Source organism: Cervus canadensis, chromosome 11 (assembly GCF_019320065.1).
Source record: "Cervus canadensis isolate Bull #8, Minnesota chromosome 11, ASM1932006v1, whole genome shotgun sequence".
NCBI classification, from domain to species: Eukaryota; Metazoa; Chordata; class Mammalia; order Artiodactyla; family Cervidae; genus Cervus; species Cervus canadensis.
The window spans coordinates 22870130-22887985 of record NC_057396.1 but is presented as its reverse complement, the minus strand read 5'-3'; the positions used below and the strand labels follow the sequence as shown (position 1 = coordinate 22887985).

Sequence of the window (17856 nt, the reverse complement as noted above, 5' to 3'; positions counted from 1 at the left end):
CTCATGTATTATACCACCAAAAATAATAGACCCCCATATGTCACCACTGGTTGCATATAGTCTACAGTATTATTTGTAACTCTCAAAGGAGGGTGTCCAGGAGCTGTTGACCAGCAGTCAGTGTTCATTCAGGGCCATCCTGTTTATGAGTACTTCTGCCTTTCTTTAATGACAAGCATCCCCACCCAGTTACTAGTATCTGGAGACCTCTATGCCATTTTCTTTTGCCAGTAAGTCCAAGAATAGAATCGTGTTGCTTGCAGTTGCTTGCAGGAGTCAGCTGGAGCTTTCAGTCCCATTAACTTATGTGCTCTGGCAAGTGACTTAGCTCCTCAGAAAGCATTAACAATTCAGTGTGCGGTGCACACCAGTGCATAAGAAGCCTCTCTCAAAAGGTTTTGGATGCCACATGGTCTTCAAGAGTCAGAAAGATCCAGTGCTAGGAACATGACTATAAAAATGCACCTGCAATGCAGCCATCCCTAGAGAGGACCTCATGTGGCTTGTTTGGCTGTGTGCAGGTTGAGATGGCTGCGCCCCGCCATATTTCTCATTGCATCCTGATTCCATAGGGCGAATGATAATGAGTGAACCACTGCTTATAAAAGGCTAAGGGGCTGTTGTTTGGATGATGTGATTGTCCAAGAAAGTAAAGTTATGGAAATTGGCTTGACCTTTCAGCCAACTGATGTCTTGCCCTCTCATATGTATTACCTCTTGAGTACATTTCCAAAAATATACATTTATGGAGCCACAAAATTAAATGAGAAAACTGATTTAGGGATTACTAGCTTGTTAGTTCAGTATAAGGTGAAAAAAAAACCTTCCCAAACCCATTCAGGTTTTATTTGTAAATACATTTGTGTGTGTATCCACATTAATTCTGACCCCTCCCCTTCTCTCCCTAGTCCTGGTACCTCCTAGCATTCCTCACTCATTCCCACAGCCCCACAAACTACAGTTTCTAAATAGGTAGTGGAAGTAAGAATACCTATTCATCGTGAAACTTTCACATTGTGAAAGTTCTCTCCCTTAGGATAGTGTCACTTCAGAATACCTAAGTACCTGACTGCATTAGGAAGCTCTACTCGATAACACTTGGCTTTAATTATGGATTGCCATTGGGAAATGTGGTTTGAGTTCCTATAAACATACATTTCTTGGGACTGTCTCATTATGTTATCTCTATGACCTTGAACAACCTACATCATTCTCTAGGAACCTACCAGTGTTCTCATCCCTAAAACGGCATTTTCCACCACCAGTGGTGCTTCCTCCCTTAGTAGACCCTCAGTAACTATCAGTCTGCTTCCTTCTGATGTGTTTACCTTGAGATGTCATAGAGTTTCTTTAGGGGCCAAAAAACCTCCCAGTTCTTTATTCTTAGAGCCATTTGAACAGAATTCAGAAGTTTTGCCTTTCCCACTTGAAAACAAGAGGCAAACTTATTAATATGCAGCGTCACAACATATTGTCACATAGTAATATATGATCTATGATAAAATGTATCAATTCTGAGCACCACAAATATCTGTGGCTTCACCTCAGCATGAAGGCAAATGAGTTTCCTTTAGCTTGAGTGAGTCTGGAGATAAACTTCAATGTAACAAAATGTGTTTCACAGGAAATGTTTGATGTGGCACAGTTGGCTTATGAATCTCTTATCTATTTGTGGTTCACTCCTTAGAGTTATTAGGCAATTTAATTTGAGCAAATGCCAGGATTACTCACTAATTAGAAGGATGTTACTGAAGGCATGAGGATGGGGAGTGTGTGAGTGCTGGTAGAATGGGGTCTGTGACAGCATGCAAGTCTGGTTCTGCCTGATGATATCATTTGCTAAACATTATACTTTGTGTTGTTGTCACACAGATAAGCCTCAAGTGCATATTCAGATGACTTACCCTCTACAAGGCCTAACCCGGGAAGGGGACGCGCTTGAGTTAACATGTGAAGCCATCGGGAAGCCCCAGTAAGTTCTGAAGGCCAAGGTTGGCAGAGGGTCATGAGCAGTAAATGTCACAACACAGACATGTGCATTCACAACTCATCAGCCTGTCACCTGTCTCCTGCTGTAAAGGATGGAAGATCTTTTTCAGGAAATAAAAAGAATATTCAGTGAAAAGTGGAATAAATATCTGTGGTTCTTAAGGGTGAGGATCGGGAGAAAAATGAAATGCCAGCTAAGATTGAAATCTTAGCTAATTCTATTTTATTATCATCAGCATGATTGTCAGAACTATTTTCTCTTACCCACATAAAATAATCCTAATAAATTTTTAGTGTGCCCACAATCTAATGATATATCTGCTACCTTCTGTGCTAATGTCTTAAGCTGCTGGAAAGATGGTTTTCAGACTTAAATTAAGCTGCTGTGTTTAGGGCCAGCTATAGGCAAATGACTTTGCCTTGCTTTTCATTTTGCTTCTTCCCTCAAGGAAAAGTGACTCCTAGAAATATTTTTGTTAGTAAGGAGTGGTTTGGGAATTTTTCTCAAGGAGTGTGTGTGTGTGTGTGTACGTGTACACACACTATTGCAGAAGGGAAAAGAACTGACTTTTACTCTTCATTTTATTGAAAAGTGTAAAAAACTAAAAAAGCTACTTCACTTGCTCCTGCTGAATAATGAGTGAAAGTGAATTAGAGAAACTACATATGTTACCACTGATACAGCAAAAGCCATGTGGTGGTACCACTTTAGCTCTTAGTTCCATTTGGGGAGGAGAAGGAGTCTTTTCATCTTTCTAAGAGAACAAAGATTGTTTTTACTTGGGAATAAATAAACTGAGGGGAAAGACACTCTGTGGACTCACCACGTGGAACCACAGGTCAGCGTGGGGATCCGGAGCACTCAGATTTTTTTTCATCTGCAACAAAAACCAGCATTGAGCTCCCTCTGCTGTCCCCACGCTGTGGTTATCTCCCCCTCTCAGTGTTTTGCTAACCACCATCTTTGTCACAGTTTTCGTGCAAGGACCTCAGAGCATCTTCACATCTTCACAAAGCTTCCTCCAAGTCTTTGGAAAGAACTCTTCCCGTGACAGCTAAGCAATGAACTCTGAGCGAACAGAGAGCCAGAGGGGGCCTGTGGGCCCGCTTCCCTCCTCAACCCTCCCTATTTCATGTGAACTTCTCCAGGGCCGAGAATTTGCTTCTCTCTGTACTCACCGTTTGGAGCTGTAAAAAAGACCTTTAGGAAGGAGGAGGTGGTCTTCCTTTTGCTTTCCTTTTCCTCAGGTGTTTCGAAGTTATTTGGTTTTAAGTGCTTCCAGCTTTACCAGAGCAGTCTTCTTCTCCTTTGAACACTGCAAAAGCTTCAGCTGTTTCTTTGTGTAAACTGTTTAAGTCAGGTCCCCGTTAGCAGCTTACCTCCCCTCTAAAACCATCCAGTGGCGGAAAAGAATAAATTCTCCCCGGCCTCTTGCCACACATAGTACCAGCCACATTAACCACATTTACAGAATATGGCTTGCTAACCTATATTTTGTTTCTGTATTTTTTTTTCCTCTGAAGAAGGTAGTGTGTTCAATTGAATGTGCCACGGGGACAGTAAATTACATGTTTCCTTCGGGACATTGATGCCAGAGAGGGTATTTGCTTGTTCCTCTCCAATCGGCCTGGGTGCACGGTTTTCTGAGCAAGCACGCGTTACTCGCTGCTGGCCCTCCTAGCATATTACCTATTTATTTTCTCAAGAAATTGCATACAATAAAAATGGTAATTTAACTTGCCATTAAATGTTGTGAATGTTCTTGGCGCTTACCCCCACTGATGGTTTCAGCTGTCAAGCAGCGGGACAGTAGATCTGATTGCCAGGCAGACCCATTTGCCATTGCCTGCAAGGAAGACATATGCAAGGCTCATTTTTAAATAATTTACTGGGTGGTGATGACAAACCCATTTGTAATTAAAGAAAAATCATGACTTCGCATCCCCCTGGAAAACGAATGCTGCTTGACAGGGCTCATAACCAATGGACATATTGGTTATGAGTGTCCGTTGGTTATGAAGCATGGGTCTGTGGTCCTGATGTTGCTCCTGGAGGTCGTGCATGAAGTGAAGCTACTTCTGTGCTTGGATCCCTGTGACCCTGCCTTGAAAATGGCAGCTTTCAGACCCGGTCCTACATGTGGCCTTGACTTCATAGGGTCTGCCTTGAAGGATCATAAATTCAGTGAGTTTGAAAGAGACTGTGTGTGTGTGTGTGCAGCTGGAGCTCTGGAGTACCTTGTGAAATTTGCTTTTTCCTGATGGATACAAATGTGGTCTCTAATCATGAAAACAAACTTGCCTCTGATGAGCCAGTGCTGGAGGCCCCCAGGGGCACGTGGAGGTGTTGTCACTCCCCAGCCATTGATCTGGGAGCCTGTCCCCAGGCGCTGGCAGGTGCACACGCTGGGCAAGGGGAGCATCGCTGAGGGCCTTGGAGAGCCAGGGAGGGCAGGCACTTTGCCAAGAAACATGTAGATGGGTGGATTTGGCCTCGGAGGGTGTGGTGGCATCTTGGGTTGGTGGAGGGTAGGTTAAGGGTAGGGAATAAGGGGACACGAAGTGACTGCATCTTTCCAGAATGAGAAGAGGTGATTTTTTTTTCTTTTTCAAACAGCAGAGGCCAAAGAAAGCACTATTCAGAGGTAAAAGTCCATTCCTTTCTGCAAAACAAGAAATCCACTTACGTATCACAACTCTCTAAGCCAGTATTCTCTGTGTGTTAGTAACCACGAGATTAATGCATGTATCACTAGCCCAGGATTTGATTTTTCCCCCCCTAATTAATGAGATGATTAACAATGGGTGAGCTCTGTCCTGTCTGAATTGGTGTGAAACCACACAGCAGGGCATAAAAATAGGGCACATGGTTTATTTGCTGGTTTGTTGAAGATGGATTGGAAATAATGAGACTCCTGCTTGTGGCCTGTTGAAAATTTTTCAACATCTGATAATATTTTTAAGAAAATTATATTCCAAACAGATTTGTGGAGCCTTCACAGCTGTAATTCTGTGAACTTAAAATTATCTCCAGTAGGTCCTCTTTAATTGTGTCAGCCTGCATGGGATTCATTTACTTCGTGGGTGAGAAGTTTGATGCAGACATCTTGGTGGGAAGTCATAACGCAGCCTGTCTGTCTCCCTTCCTTCCGCAGGCCTGTGATGGTGACTTGGGTGAGAGTCGATGATGAAATGCCTCAACATGCCGTGCTGTCGGGGCCCAACCTGTTCATCAATAACCTAAACAAAACAGATAATGGTACATACCGCTGTGAGGCTTCCAACATAGTGGGGAAAGCTCATTCGGATTATATGCTGTATGTATACGGTACGTGAGAAGATGAAGCCCTCTTCCATTTGACTCATTTACTGTGTAGCTGCTGCTTGTAATTCACTCCTAAAGCTTTTGGTCAAGTTGCAAGCCAAAACACCAGTTTGTTTCCTTCAAGAATTAAAGAAGCCTGGCCCGAGGTGGACCCCGGTGCCTCCACTAGGAGGACAGCGCCTTTTCTTTTCCTTTTCTAACCATGGGGGTTTCCCACTAGATCACAGACTCTGGTCATGCTGAGTAGGAAAGCTGTGTCCTCAGGCACAAGCTATGGAGATTATGTTAGAAATAATGACTGCAAAATTCAGCCTTACCAATTAATGGCTTTTCAGTTCAGAAAGTCTATTCCCAGTGGTATTTCCTGATGATAGCTGGGCTAGCCTTTCTCCTGGTTTGATGAGCAGAACTATCCTATTTTCAGCATGAAGCTGTTACATCCCAGATGTCGCAAGCCAGTAAATACTTGGAAAAAAATAGAAGGTCCCTGGTAGCTCCGTTAACCACTATAGCCACTGCCTTAGACACAAATGTTGGTTTGTGGGGTTTTTTTGTCTGTTTTCTTAATATCTTTTTGCAGGATTATTAAAGCACGTGATCAGGAATTTCACTCTCTAGTCAACAAATATGTATTGTGCATCTACTTGTACCAGCCATTTTAAACTTATTTCCCATTTACAGCTTACGGTCAATTTTGTGTCTAGTGAATATTCTCTATTTAGTTGAGGAGTGCACTGCTTGTCTAATCTTATGATGACAAATTGAGTCTCTCCTGTCCAGTTGAATCTCTCAGTTAGTTTTACACCAGGAAAAGTAGTCATGAGCTGACTTGACACAGAATGAATAACCATAAACATGATAATTTCAGTGTCATGTGAATATATGGGCAGGAATGTGCATTTCTCTAATGTGAGCCATGTAAATAATCAAAGAATAAGTGTATGTGATAAATACACACACAAATCTACATATGGGAAGTCTATTCCATAACATCTTAGAACCTGACCACTTCCCCTATGAAGAAAACAGGAGAACAATCTTTTTGATGGACTAGAAAAATCATTTAATGAAATGATTGACCCCATGTTTACATGGATATTAAAATATGTCCTTAACTATACCTGAGGTTTTTTTCCTTAGCATAAAGCAGAATTAAAAGCTCACATCTAATCACTTTATGTATAGACTTCTGAGGTGTGTTTTCTTTACACACAACCCATGATGTCTGTTGTCCACACATTAAGCATTAATTCTCCCCAGTAGTTAAGGAGATCAGGGTGAAAGGAGTGGCTCTCCATGTAAGTGCAAAAAAGTTCTGTGTGCCCCATTTTCAGCCACCCCCTCGTTTTACTTCTATGAACCCCCCCTTAACATCAGGGTTTGGGCCTCATGCAAGGCCCCAAACTTGCTGTTATCCAGGTTTACAGACTCTCATTCAACTCTTTAAAAACGGCAGATGTTAAAAACGCAGAGACAAATTTTCACCAGTCTATTATATGCTTCCTTGATTCAGAAGACTAAGTTATGTGGAAAAACAACTTTGATTTATTGTACCCACTGTTCCGACATCTCAAGATGAGAAACATTTTGTGGATTTGATGGACAGGTAGTTTTGAATCATTTTGGATCGCAGCTTCTGGCTTGGCGTTTATTAAGGGCTCTCTCACTTCCTTCCATGTGCTAAGATGACAATCTTACATGCAGGATCACCTCCAGTCTCCATAGTAACAGGATGACCAGGTAATGTCATCATCCTCCCATTGTGCAGATGATAAAATGAAGCTAAGAAAGGTCACATAAGTTGCCCAAGCACAATTTTACTAAGTATGTTTTAGAGTCACTAAACTTTGACTCCAAAGTCTATAGTGAAATGAGTGTCTTTCTTTGTAGTTCCTCTTTTTCTTTCTGCTTGCTGGTAGAACAAGATTGTTCTTTGGGAATGAACTCTCTGGGCCAGAGTTCATTACTTAAAAGACAAGAAACAGAGACCCATCCATTTAGGCAAGGGCATCTATATCCACCTACCTCCCCAACCCAGCATGGGGTACTTTGCCTGATCCAGGCGATTTGCTCGATCCTCAGTATGCTGCCCCCCTTCTGTAACCTGTGCTAGCAGTAATGCTTGGAAAGGCGGGCTGGAATGCTCACTCCAGTTGTTGCTACTCTAGTGATAAAATATTCTAGCAATTTGAGAAGATGGTAAGTAGGTTTTCTTTTCAAAGCCAATTGATTGCACTACTACAGTAACTTTCAAAGTTCTTTATGAACTCAGAGTTAACGTGCCTTTAAAATGTTTAATTCTCTGGAAGTAACTTCTTTACTTGGAGAATCTATCTAGTTAGTGCCTCAGCCCCAATTGGTTTTGTTCTTTTAGCCTCAATGTGTCAAATAGCTTATTAGCTCCACTCTGTATTTTCTTAAATAGTGACCTCACATTGCTCTTAACACTAGAAGTGATCTAAGCATTATACCTGGTAACGGAATATAATTCATTTAGGTCACTTGAGCCACATGTGAAGGACAAATTACCCCAGTAGTGGTAAAAATAATTGAAAGTGTGTGATTTTCACAAACTGAAAGGGACTGGTGACCTTTTTTCTGAAATCTCTGCCCTCGTTAGTCTCTGTACCTCTCCGTGTCCATAATCGTAGTTTCAAATCACCTTCAGGTGCACTTTGATTGTGTGGTGGACATCACACATTTTTGTGCCAATGCATTTAGAAATAGGAACAGAAATAGCTTTATAGTATATCAGGGGAGGTCTCCCAGCTACAGATGTTCCTTTTGAGTGATAAATATCGTCACTGAATCAGAACAAAGAAGGCATGTGTCTGGGTGCAGCTGAGCTGGGGGCGTGGGCAGAGCAGAATATCTTGAGGGACCAGTGGCCCTTGCTCACCTTGCGTCCCCACCTCACCTGTGCCTGCATCTGCCACGGGGTGTGGGTGCATCCAGTGGTCTGCCAGGTCACAGAATGCTTCCGCACCTGTGGCCTCCATAAGCAAGTATCCACAAAGCTCAACTGAATGTACTGTCTGTTCTTCTAAAAAGGTTGTTTGAAATTATTAATTTAATCATTTCTACTTCTTGGAGGAGAATGATTTTTTTTTTTTAATGGATTCCTTTTGGCGCTTGTGTGAGGCTGTTTTCACTAGTAGTTTGCTGGCACCCTCAACTTAAACGAACAGAGTCTCCCCTAAAACAGACCCGTCTGCTGTTGATTCTTCCCTGTCAGATTTGTACGTTTGTGTATGTGTGAGAGAAGTTTGTGAGAAAAATTAAAACCTCGGATTGTTGATCAGTGGTAGAATCGTTTAAGCAGACCGTCTAACCAAACACCGAGATGATGTTCTTATAAACTTCTAGGAAGTTGTGCCAACAATAAAGGTACAATATATAATTAAAACTTGGATGTATTAATTAGACAGTCTGAGAGCTCACTTGGAGATAAAAGGACACCAGATGTGTCAAGGAGAAAAAGTTGACGGGCTTTAGATAAAATTTAAAATCAAAAGCCTTCAAATCATCTAATGCTCTATTATAGCAGAATGATTGCTTTAGTTCAAAGTCTTGCTGACAATTTAAAACATTCAGTTTGATCATTTGGGTCAAAAATTTTTTTCTCTTTCATATTTGCCTTCCCTTTTTCCCCCCAAATAATTTTTGAGATGATAGAAGAATATACAGTATATCTAACACCTGACAGAGAATCCCCTATCAGATTTCCTGGTTTTGAGGGTCAAGTCTCATTTATATTTAGTTCTCTTGTTTACAAGATGGAAATGTTCTTCGGTGTTTATCACTGTCACCCACGTAGGTCAGGCTTAAGCAAAGGCGACGAACTCATTAATATTTATAAGTTGTAAAATTTATTGACTTTTAAGAAATAAAATCTCAGTAAAATCTCACATGCCTAGAACTTGATATTTAGTGGTGACATTCTCTCTTCTTTGTATTTATTACAAGTATAGAAGTAGTTTTACTTCCTGCTGGGATGTATTGATGGAGAATAATGAAGTTAACAGTCAGAGAGCAGGAGGCAGGCGAGCACTCTTCCTTGGCCGATAGGAGCCCTTTAGATAGAGCAGCGCCATCTCCTCCTTTCTCCCACCGGTAAAAGTATAAAGGAAACTGCAAACACTACTTGTACCCTCTCGGGGACTGAGTCAGTCTAACCCCACCCTTTGAAGTCGGATGGGAGGGTGTCATATGTTTTTATTTTTTCCTCCCTTTTCTATTTCTCATCTTCTCATCCCTAGTTCACTTCATTAGTACAAATTTTCTTTTCTTCTTTTCTTAGCTCTTCCTAATAAGGCTTTGGGATATAATTAGAAGACATAAATCTTTGTGGGGGTGGGGGGTGGGGATTTTGAGTTTTAAAGAGGAAAGTCATCAAACAAACATCTCAGTGTCTTCATGCCTTTGTTTTGTCATTACTGGTCATTGTTGTGTTCAGCATTGTGGGTTTGATTTTCCTTTTTTTTTTATCCAGATCCCCCCACAACTATCCCTCCTCCCACAACAACCTCCACCACCACCACCACCACCACCACCATCCTCACCATCATCACAGGTACGGTACCTTCATTGCCATTGAAAATGTCCTGAATGTATATTGTCTTTCTGGTATGTATAAAAAGAAGAAGCCTTAAAAGGTCTCTTTGAATCCTTGGAATTGAAGTATTCCTTCATTTGGTAACTTGAAAGACATTAGATACTATGTTCTCAGGTTGAATCTTAAGGACCTCAGAAAAATCTTTAACATCCAAGCAATTTAACAGTAGGATCAGCTATTTTGCAGAATTCTTTTTTAAGCATCACCGTGCAAAGCAAAATGCTAGGAAAAATGGCATCCTGGCTCTTAGAGGCTGGATAGCTTGTGTTTAGCCATGGTTGGCAAAATGGTAAGTATCCTGGCTTTGGATCATCTCCTTCTCTTAATTTCATCTTAATCCATGTGAAGGAAAATAGCCACCCTTTACCATGCCTATGTGGGCCATGTTCCTAAATGCATCATCCTTTTTGTCCCAGAGAGTACCTGCTGACAGTGTGTCTCCTGGGGACCCACCATCCTTTCCACGCTGGGCACTCCTGTATCCCTCACTGCCCTCCGTTAAACGTTGGAGGAGTGGGAGAGGCAGCCACAGCAGTTATCACTCTGTGGTTTTGCTCTTTGGACTCTCTGAAACTTATTCAGAAAGTTTCACTGTCTCCTATTTCTGACCATCACTGAGGGAGGAGGTATGCCTTCCAGCCCCTTCTTCCTGTTCCTCAGCAGCTCTCAATGCTTGATGTTGCTTGTCTGGGAGGCTTTGGAGTTTTCTCTGCCAACCAGGGTGGGAAAGGTTACAGCCTTACCATGTCAACCAGTCATGCAAGATTTCCTTACGTAAGGCTGCACCTATCTGCTGTCGACAGGTACCTGCCCCCAGAAACACGGAAAAGTAATTTTTCTATGAGACCAAAAAAAAAAAACTCTTTAAAAATTAACTTTTGCACTCCATCTCTGAGCCATGTGCTCCACTGTACAATCCTATCACTGAATTTCTTTAAAATCACTGAATAGTATACTTATCTTTATCCTCCTTACCACCCTAGATATGGCAAACATCCTTCACATTAACTTTCTGGAGATGTTTTCAGTTTTCACAGGACTCGGTGAGATAGACAAAATGAAAATTCTAAATGGTGAGTGAAAGAGGAGGCCTCATCAGTTTATGAAATACAACAGTAGATGGTCTGATTTCAGTTTTCTTCACCTTTCTTAAGTACTCCAATGGAACAGAGAACTTTGAAACAAGCCACTAGTGAGGATGGTTCTGAATGATGTTTGTGAAAACATCAGTGTGTGCCCTTAATTGAAAAGCTTCTGAAAATCCATCAATTGGTGTCTGTGTGTTACTCTAAACTCAGCTCCATCCAGACCGCTTCCTAAATTCTTATCTGTGTGTACTTCCCTTTTAGCTTTCTGTTAGTTTCTTCTGATTCTTACGTTAACTCAGTTTATCAGTAGAGCAAATAGATCGCTCCCACTTTCTGTATTGTTAATAAGGACAGCAAAGCTGCTCCTTCCTGACTGGATTTCTCGAGCAACCACGCTAACATCTCTCCATGCTGTGGACCAGGTGTTTGCTTTTCATGATTTCTTCCCTCTTATCCCAGTAGCAGGCCAATTACACTTGAGCTCCTGTTACCGGTTTTCATGAATTTTCCTATGAACGACCCTTTGAATGTCATTGTAAATTACATCAGCCCACTCGCCACTGCCCTGCCTGTGGTCTTTTTTCTTTACAGAGGTTGCCCAGGTATGAGCCCACCTTGATTACCTCTCCTTGTCGAAGTTCCCATCTAGGTAACCAGTCAAGTTTACAGCATAAGCGCCACATTGCTCCTTAGTGTGGAGCCAGTACTGTTCATCTGTGGCTGGCCTCTCACTAGCTTAGGCTATTTTTATTTGTTTTAAAGATCCTTCTTAACAGCCCCTCAACTCCTCCCCTCTCACCATCAATCTCAGCAACTCGACAGAGGCGCTTCAGTCACACTCCTAATCCTTCAGTCCAGACTGAAGCTCATCCCATGTCCTGAAACAGCTACAACTCACTGTTATCACAGTTCCAACCACAGAGACTCCAATTAAGAGGAAACTTTAAAAACAAGCAATGCTGTGTTTCTGGCCACATCACAGGTACCTTCATAGGGACTTGTCTGCTCCTCCTTCTCTCCTCTTGGCCTCTCAGCTCAAGGTCACGAAAGATGACCTCATGGATGCACTTTTGGCCTCGGTGTTCCTGGCTGAGCCCTCTCCACACACAGGATGCACTTGTGGCGACGAATGCCCTGGTTTCTCAGTGGCACACCCAAGAGTCGTTAAAATAAAAGTGCCTCTAAAACAACACTGGAGAAGCCGTTGCCTTAATGGATGTGATCTCACAGGCTTGCCATGTCTTAACAAGCAGTCTGATATATATTTATCTTGCCCAGAAAGTGTGCTTGTGGAATTTAACATTTGCTCCTTTCTTCAAACAGATTAAAGGTTATGGAGCCGAATGATTCCATGTCCCATTTTAAAGGTCCAGGCCATCCCCTAGATTTAGGTTGGTTCCTAAAAAATCTTCCAGACTGAATCTTGACAAACGGAGAGCTAAATTAATTTCTACTCCTTTTCTTTCTTGTACTATTTGGTACATTACAGCTAACCATTAGCCTTAAAAGCTTCAACAGCTAAATCTAGTGACAGTAACATAAAGCGTTGGCTTAAAAATAAAAAAGGGAAGAGGAAGCCCACAGGCGTCTTATTTCTTTTCTTCAAGGCAAATGCAATGACTGAAACCCATTCCCTAGGTCAGAGTTTCATTACAAGCAAAATGTACAAATGCAGTCAAAAAGATGTTTTTAAACTCGAAAGGTCATAGATGATTTCTGATGTCTCTGAAAGGAAGTGTTCCAGCATTGTCTTTTATCTTCCACAACCAGAATAATCGAATTGTTCCCCTTGTTAGGGAGGCAGGCCTTCATGAGTTCTCAGTCACCTGACTCCCTCAAAACATGTTAGCACTTCATTCTGGAGGCCCTGGTAACAGAGGAATTGTGAGCCCAATCTGAGACTTACCACATGGCTCGGTGGTAGAGAATCCGCCTGCCAGTGCAAGAGAAAGAAATTCGATCCTTGGGTCAGGAAGATCCCCTGGAGAAGGAAATGGCAACCACTCCAGTATTCTGGCCATGGGCAATCCCATGGACAGAGGAGCCTGGTGGGCTACAGTCCATGGGATCGTGAAAGAGACAGATATGACTGAGCTATTCAGCAATGACAGCCTGACTACTTGATGCTGCCCACCCAGAATCATAGGTGGGTGGCGGAGCAGGGCATCCCTGCCTCACATCCATTTTGCGTGGGGAAGCTCTCCTGACTTACATGTAAAGGCCACATCTAAAGGTAGCTTCATCTTTGGAAAATTTTTGCAGGCTCTAGAGTACTGAAAGGGTGATTTGATGTCTGTTTGCCATATGAGCATTGTTGCGGCTTTGTAACTATTCACCCACCATTAGAATCTTTTTCTGAATAAGAAGCCATTTGAGGGATGGAGTTGGGATGGGAGCCACACAGAGCTTCCTGTGATGTACCATAAGATTCTTTGGTGTCTCTGTTCTCTTTTGTGTACATTGATCTTCTAACCACATATTTCTGTTTTGACTGTTCTACTGGCAGGCCCCCACTTATTTTTTTATCTTTTAACATCAAGTTGTCTGTGTAGTTTCATTCATGAAGATACACGCTATAATATGAAAGTGCAAACTGCATAATTTAAATTGTCTCTGGCATCCTCTTCTAAAATACAGAGACAGCCAACTATTACCCATGGTAACAGTCCTCCATGGAGATTCCTTTCAGAAACCAGAATCAAAGAAAAATCTATCGCCATAGAGGGGGGAGCATTGTTATGTTTTGTTTTGAACTTTCTTTGAAATTGGTTGATTTTGTGTATCAGATGTACATAAAATAACCTGTTTTGTGTTTGGGGATAGTTTTTGCCCCTGTCTGCCTGTTGGGTCAGTTACCTTAGAAAAATATTCTGTGTTTCCTTCCGTAGTTAATGTGGATATTGTATTGTTTCTGCTTGGTTGTGCCCTGGGTTAGATGCTTGATGAGAAGTACCATAGAAAACAGTCAGCACTCAGTTTTAAACACCCTTAGCAGCCTAAATGTAAAATTCAGGCCGGGAGGAGTTCAACCTGTAGGTCACACTTATACGTGCAACTGTCATAAATTAAAAAATTAAAATCACCTTAGAATAAGAAATGAATAGCTATAGGGCCAAAATCTGAAACACATTTAAAAATCCTTTCATAAGAATGAAGTAGGTCATTTCTAAATGAGTTTTTCTCTTTTTGAAAGTACATATCCAATTAAATATTTTGTGTTTCTTGGAAAAGAAAACAGCATGGATTTTCTTATTGGCGTCTGAGCGCCCAGTATTCAATATACCCTGGAGAAAGCTTGTCCCCCAGGCTCACATCATTATTTTGGCTTTCATAGTCTCCTACTCGTAAGCTTTTCTGTAATGTGGGTCAGATCACATAAATAAAGGAGGTGAGAACAGCCTTTATCCTTTGGGGATATTTGTAGAAGATGCCAAATTGGGGAAACTCAACACCCTGGCACATGTCTTTAGTTTCCTAAATGCAAAGGAAAGAGGTACCCCTGTCTTAAGACTGACTATAGAGCTTTGCTCCACATTGAGCTGTCTGTTCTCCAGGGTCCTACCTTCATGATGCCTACACTCTGCTGTTGACATTTGCATGATGTCAAGGGTAACACTCATAAGGCGTTCATTCGCCAAATATCAAGGACCCATAATATGTATAGCACTGTGCTAGCACCCATGGAGACAGTAAATTCCTGGAACCCCTTGAAATATAGCAGGGGTAATAGATTATACCCACTGGAACGCAATAGCAGGAGATACTGTGCACTCAGGGCTGATGCAGAAGATTGACGAGATCATCACAGAAGTAGAATTCGGTCTGTGCCATCAGGGAATGGATAGAAAGTGGATTGGAAATTAAGCATTAAGACCTAACTTTACTTCAAGCATCTGTCGTCGGTGTGTGTGCATGTCTTGTGTGTGTTTATATCCTGGGTATGTACTAAACCATTGTTGCTAGGAGATACTCATCTCTCATCCTAGAATGTTCACTCAGTTGCCTTTTTTCTTGAGTTTGTATCTACTCCATTAAGACTGTTTTTCATTCATCATTTATTGAATACTTATCAAATGTTACTGATATATATGCCAGTATGTCTGGTGACAAGAATATTATTAGGGCAGAAGCAGACACTCATGAGCCATCTTTGTTGTAACGAGCTCCCTTTTCAGGCTTTTGCCCCCTAAGTGCATTGACTATTTTTTTCCCATACTGTCTCAAGTGTGTCCATTTTATTTTACTGCTGCTGATAAGCTTATTACAAATACCGTCAATAGCCAACTGGTTTTGACCCATATTGACTTACTGGAGAATGGAAGAAATTAGTGATGAAGGTCACCTGAGTCTGCAGTTTTTTTTTTAAAAAAAGGAGGATGAGGGATAGGAAGTGAGAATTTTTCTAATGCTTCTAATCATCATTTCTGTCATCATCTATACTCTTATGTTCCTTGTTGAAAAAGAATCCAAGAGAGAAGGAATTGACATGTTTTCATACTGAAGACTGATGCACAACAGTGCAAAAAAAACCCATCTCATTTTAAATACAGGTTTCTTAGGGTTAGAAAGCTGGAGCTATCTCAGTGTTGGGAAACGTAGGACTTGGCAGGAAGGACCCAGATCTTGGAGGATCTGCCTGGAGATGAGTATCAGCTACTACTTCTAGAGCTGCTCCCCACTCTCCACCATCAGCCTATGTCCCTCTTTCTCCCATCACTGTGCCTCACCCCTCTCTGCCACTCTTCCCACCCAGCACTGCATTACAACGTGGGAGAGGAATTGTTCTCCTTGTTAAATGAAACCACAGCACAGATTCCAATTTTTTTGTTAACATCTGGCTTGCCGATGCAAAGATCTCAGGGGCATAGCAGCACTCGAGAACAATTCTGACAGAGCTTTTAACAAAACTTGAAATTAACCAAAAGGAAAAACCAAACCTAGTCCCCTTCTTGCAGTTCCTTGGTGCATAGTTTCTTCCTGCAGAGGAGAGGTGACGTGAAGACGGAAGGCAGTTTCTCATGAGTCTTCTACTCGGGCCTGTTAGCTTCATTCCTATCTGCTTCGTCCATCCCTGAGAAATGGGAGTTTAATTAAAACCTAACATAGATGGAAAGAAGATTAACTGGGAAATGGGTAGAAAATAAATTTCAAAGTTTAATTTTTCAGCATGTTTGCTTTCAATAGATTTCAAGTATGTCAAAAAGACAAGAAAAAAAACTATATATTGGCTAATATATATTGGCTAGTGCGGCACAACTGTGAGAATAAAATTGTCAGGGGGATTCCTCGCCTGCCCTGGCATCTAGATTTAAAGCAGTTCCATAACACAAACTGAAGGGGAATTCAATTAAGAAAACCCATTGGCTCCTTATTGACTTTAGTTAAGAAAATAAACCAAGGGAAAGTGTATTAAAATATGTCTGGACTGCTTAGTATGCTTTCATTTAAGCTTATGACAATCAAAATGGCAGAATTTAAATTCTTTACAATTAAGCTCTGCTTTCAAGCAGACTGGGTTCTCTGGGTTATTACCCTGTGCATTTTTTAATGTACACCCTACTCCCACCCCTCCCCGCCCCCCCCCCCCAAAAAAGGCAGCCTTGCAGTGAGTCTGGGTATTGTAAAGCAGGAGCACCGCAGAGCAATTGGAGAAGAAAAAGTATTTAAGGTTGTAAATTTAATTTTGTTCTTGGATTTTCATTTTCATTTATGGCACCCGTTGAGTTTGAGACCACGGACTAATTTATGGATTAGTTTTAAACCCCCAGTCTGTCACACTCAATGAACAATTCTAAGTTGGAGAGAATCCATATGAAAGGATTAGAATGTGCCACAGTGGAGCTTACACATGACTGTTTCAACTAAATAGTGTCCAGCTGCCTCACACGCATTTTTTGGTGGGTTTTGTTTTGGGGATTTATTTTTTTTGCTTCTTGGTTAAACAGGTAGTGTCTCTAATCTGACATATCGTCCGAACCTTTTGATTTTGAAAATATACTGCCATGTGAAATATAGGTGATGTTTAATTTATTCACGGTAGAGTTCCATAAACTGTTTGTATGGCTGGGAGACTGAAAGTCGATATTTAGCGAAATGTGCATCTTTCAAACCGCAGTGCAGGCCCTGCCCTTGGTTACCTTGTTTAATTATACTCATAAAACAGCTAGAGAGTGACTATTAAGACCACGCACACTTACTGGCTTTGCAAGAATGTGGGATTGTTTTTTCTTGACCATATAAAATAAATGTACGATAAATTTCTCCCTCATTGTAATTAAAATTAAAATAGAGACAATAGCTCAACAAGGCCTTTTTAATTTCATAGCCCTATACCACCGTTAAGTCCACCTCAACTTTCTGTGACCTATTTTTCTCCTAGGCTTAGTACAAAGATTATTTTTTAAAGACAGCCACAGAATGAAGTTTGAAGAAAGTCTCCGTTAGGGCAATTAGGCACTCTCATTTTTCAAGTTAATTACAGCCTATGTTATCTTCTATTGGAAAGTTACTGTTTGCGTCTTGCCCATACACTTAAAATGTTGTAAAACAAAACAGTGACCCCACAAGTTGATTCACAGGGGTGGGCTAGCACATCTCTCCAGCCTTCTGATTACGATACCTTAATAAATCCTACTTCACAGAGCCACACTCACTTCAGAGCCAGGGTGTCTGTGGTTTCTGCGTGAAGTCGTAATGCAATTATGAAGGAGAATTAGATTCTGTCACAGTGCTCTCCTGTGGGGAGCACAAAGTCACTTCTAAAGGGTTTTTTTTTTTTTTTTTTTTTTCTCCATTCTTTACTTGAAATAGCCAGATACCGCACCAGATGCTCTTAGAGA

The 17856-nt window shown here is 41.4% G+C and overlaps 1 protein-coding gene across 4 annotated transcripts in view; it reads left to right on the top strand.

The window, feature by feature from the left end:
- The window catches only part of CADM1 (cell adhesion molecule 1), a 345769-nt gene that overhangs the window by 300911 nt on the left and 27002 nt on the right, over positions 1–17856 (top strand). For all 4 annotated transcript variants that reach the window (XM_043481608.1, XM_043481609.1, XM_043481610.1 and 1 more), the window contains exons 6-8: positions 1873–1972; positions 5145–5317; positions 9807–9887. In XM_043481608.1, coding sequence (XP_043337543.1) covers positions 1873–1972; positions 5145–5317; positions 9807–9887 — 354 coding nt within the window. The remainder of the gene's footprint in view (positions 1–1872; positions 1973–5144; positions 5318–9806; positions 9888–17856) is intronic.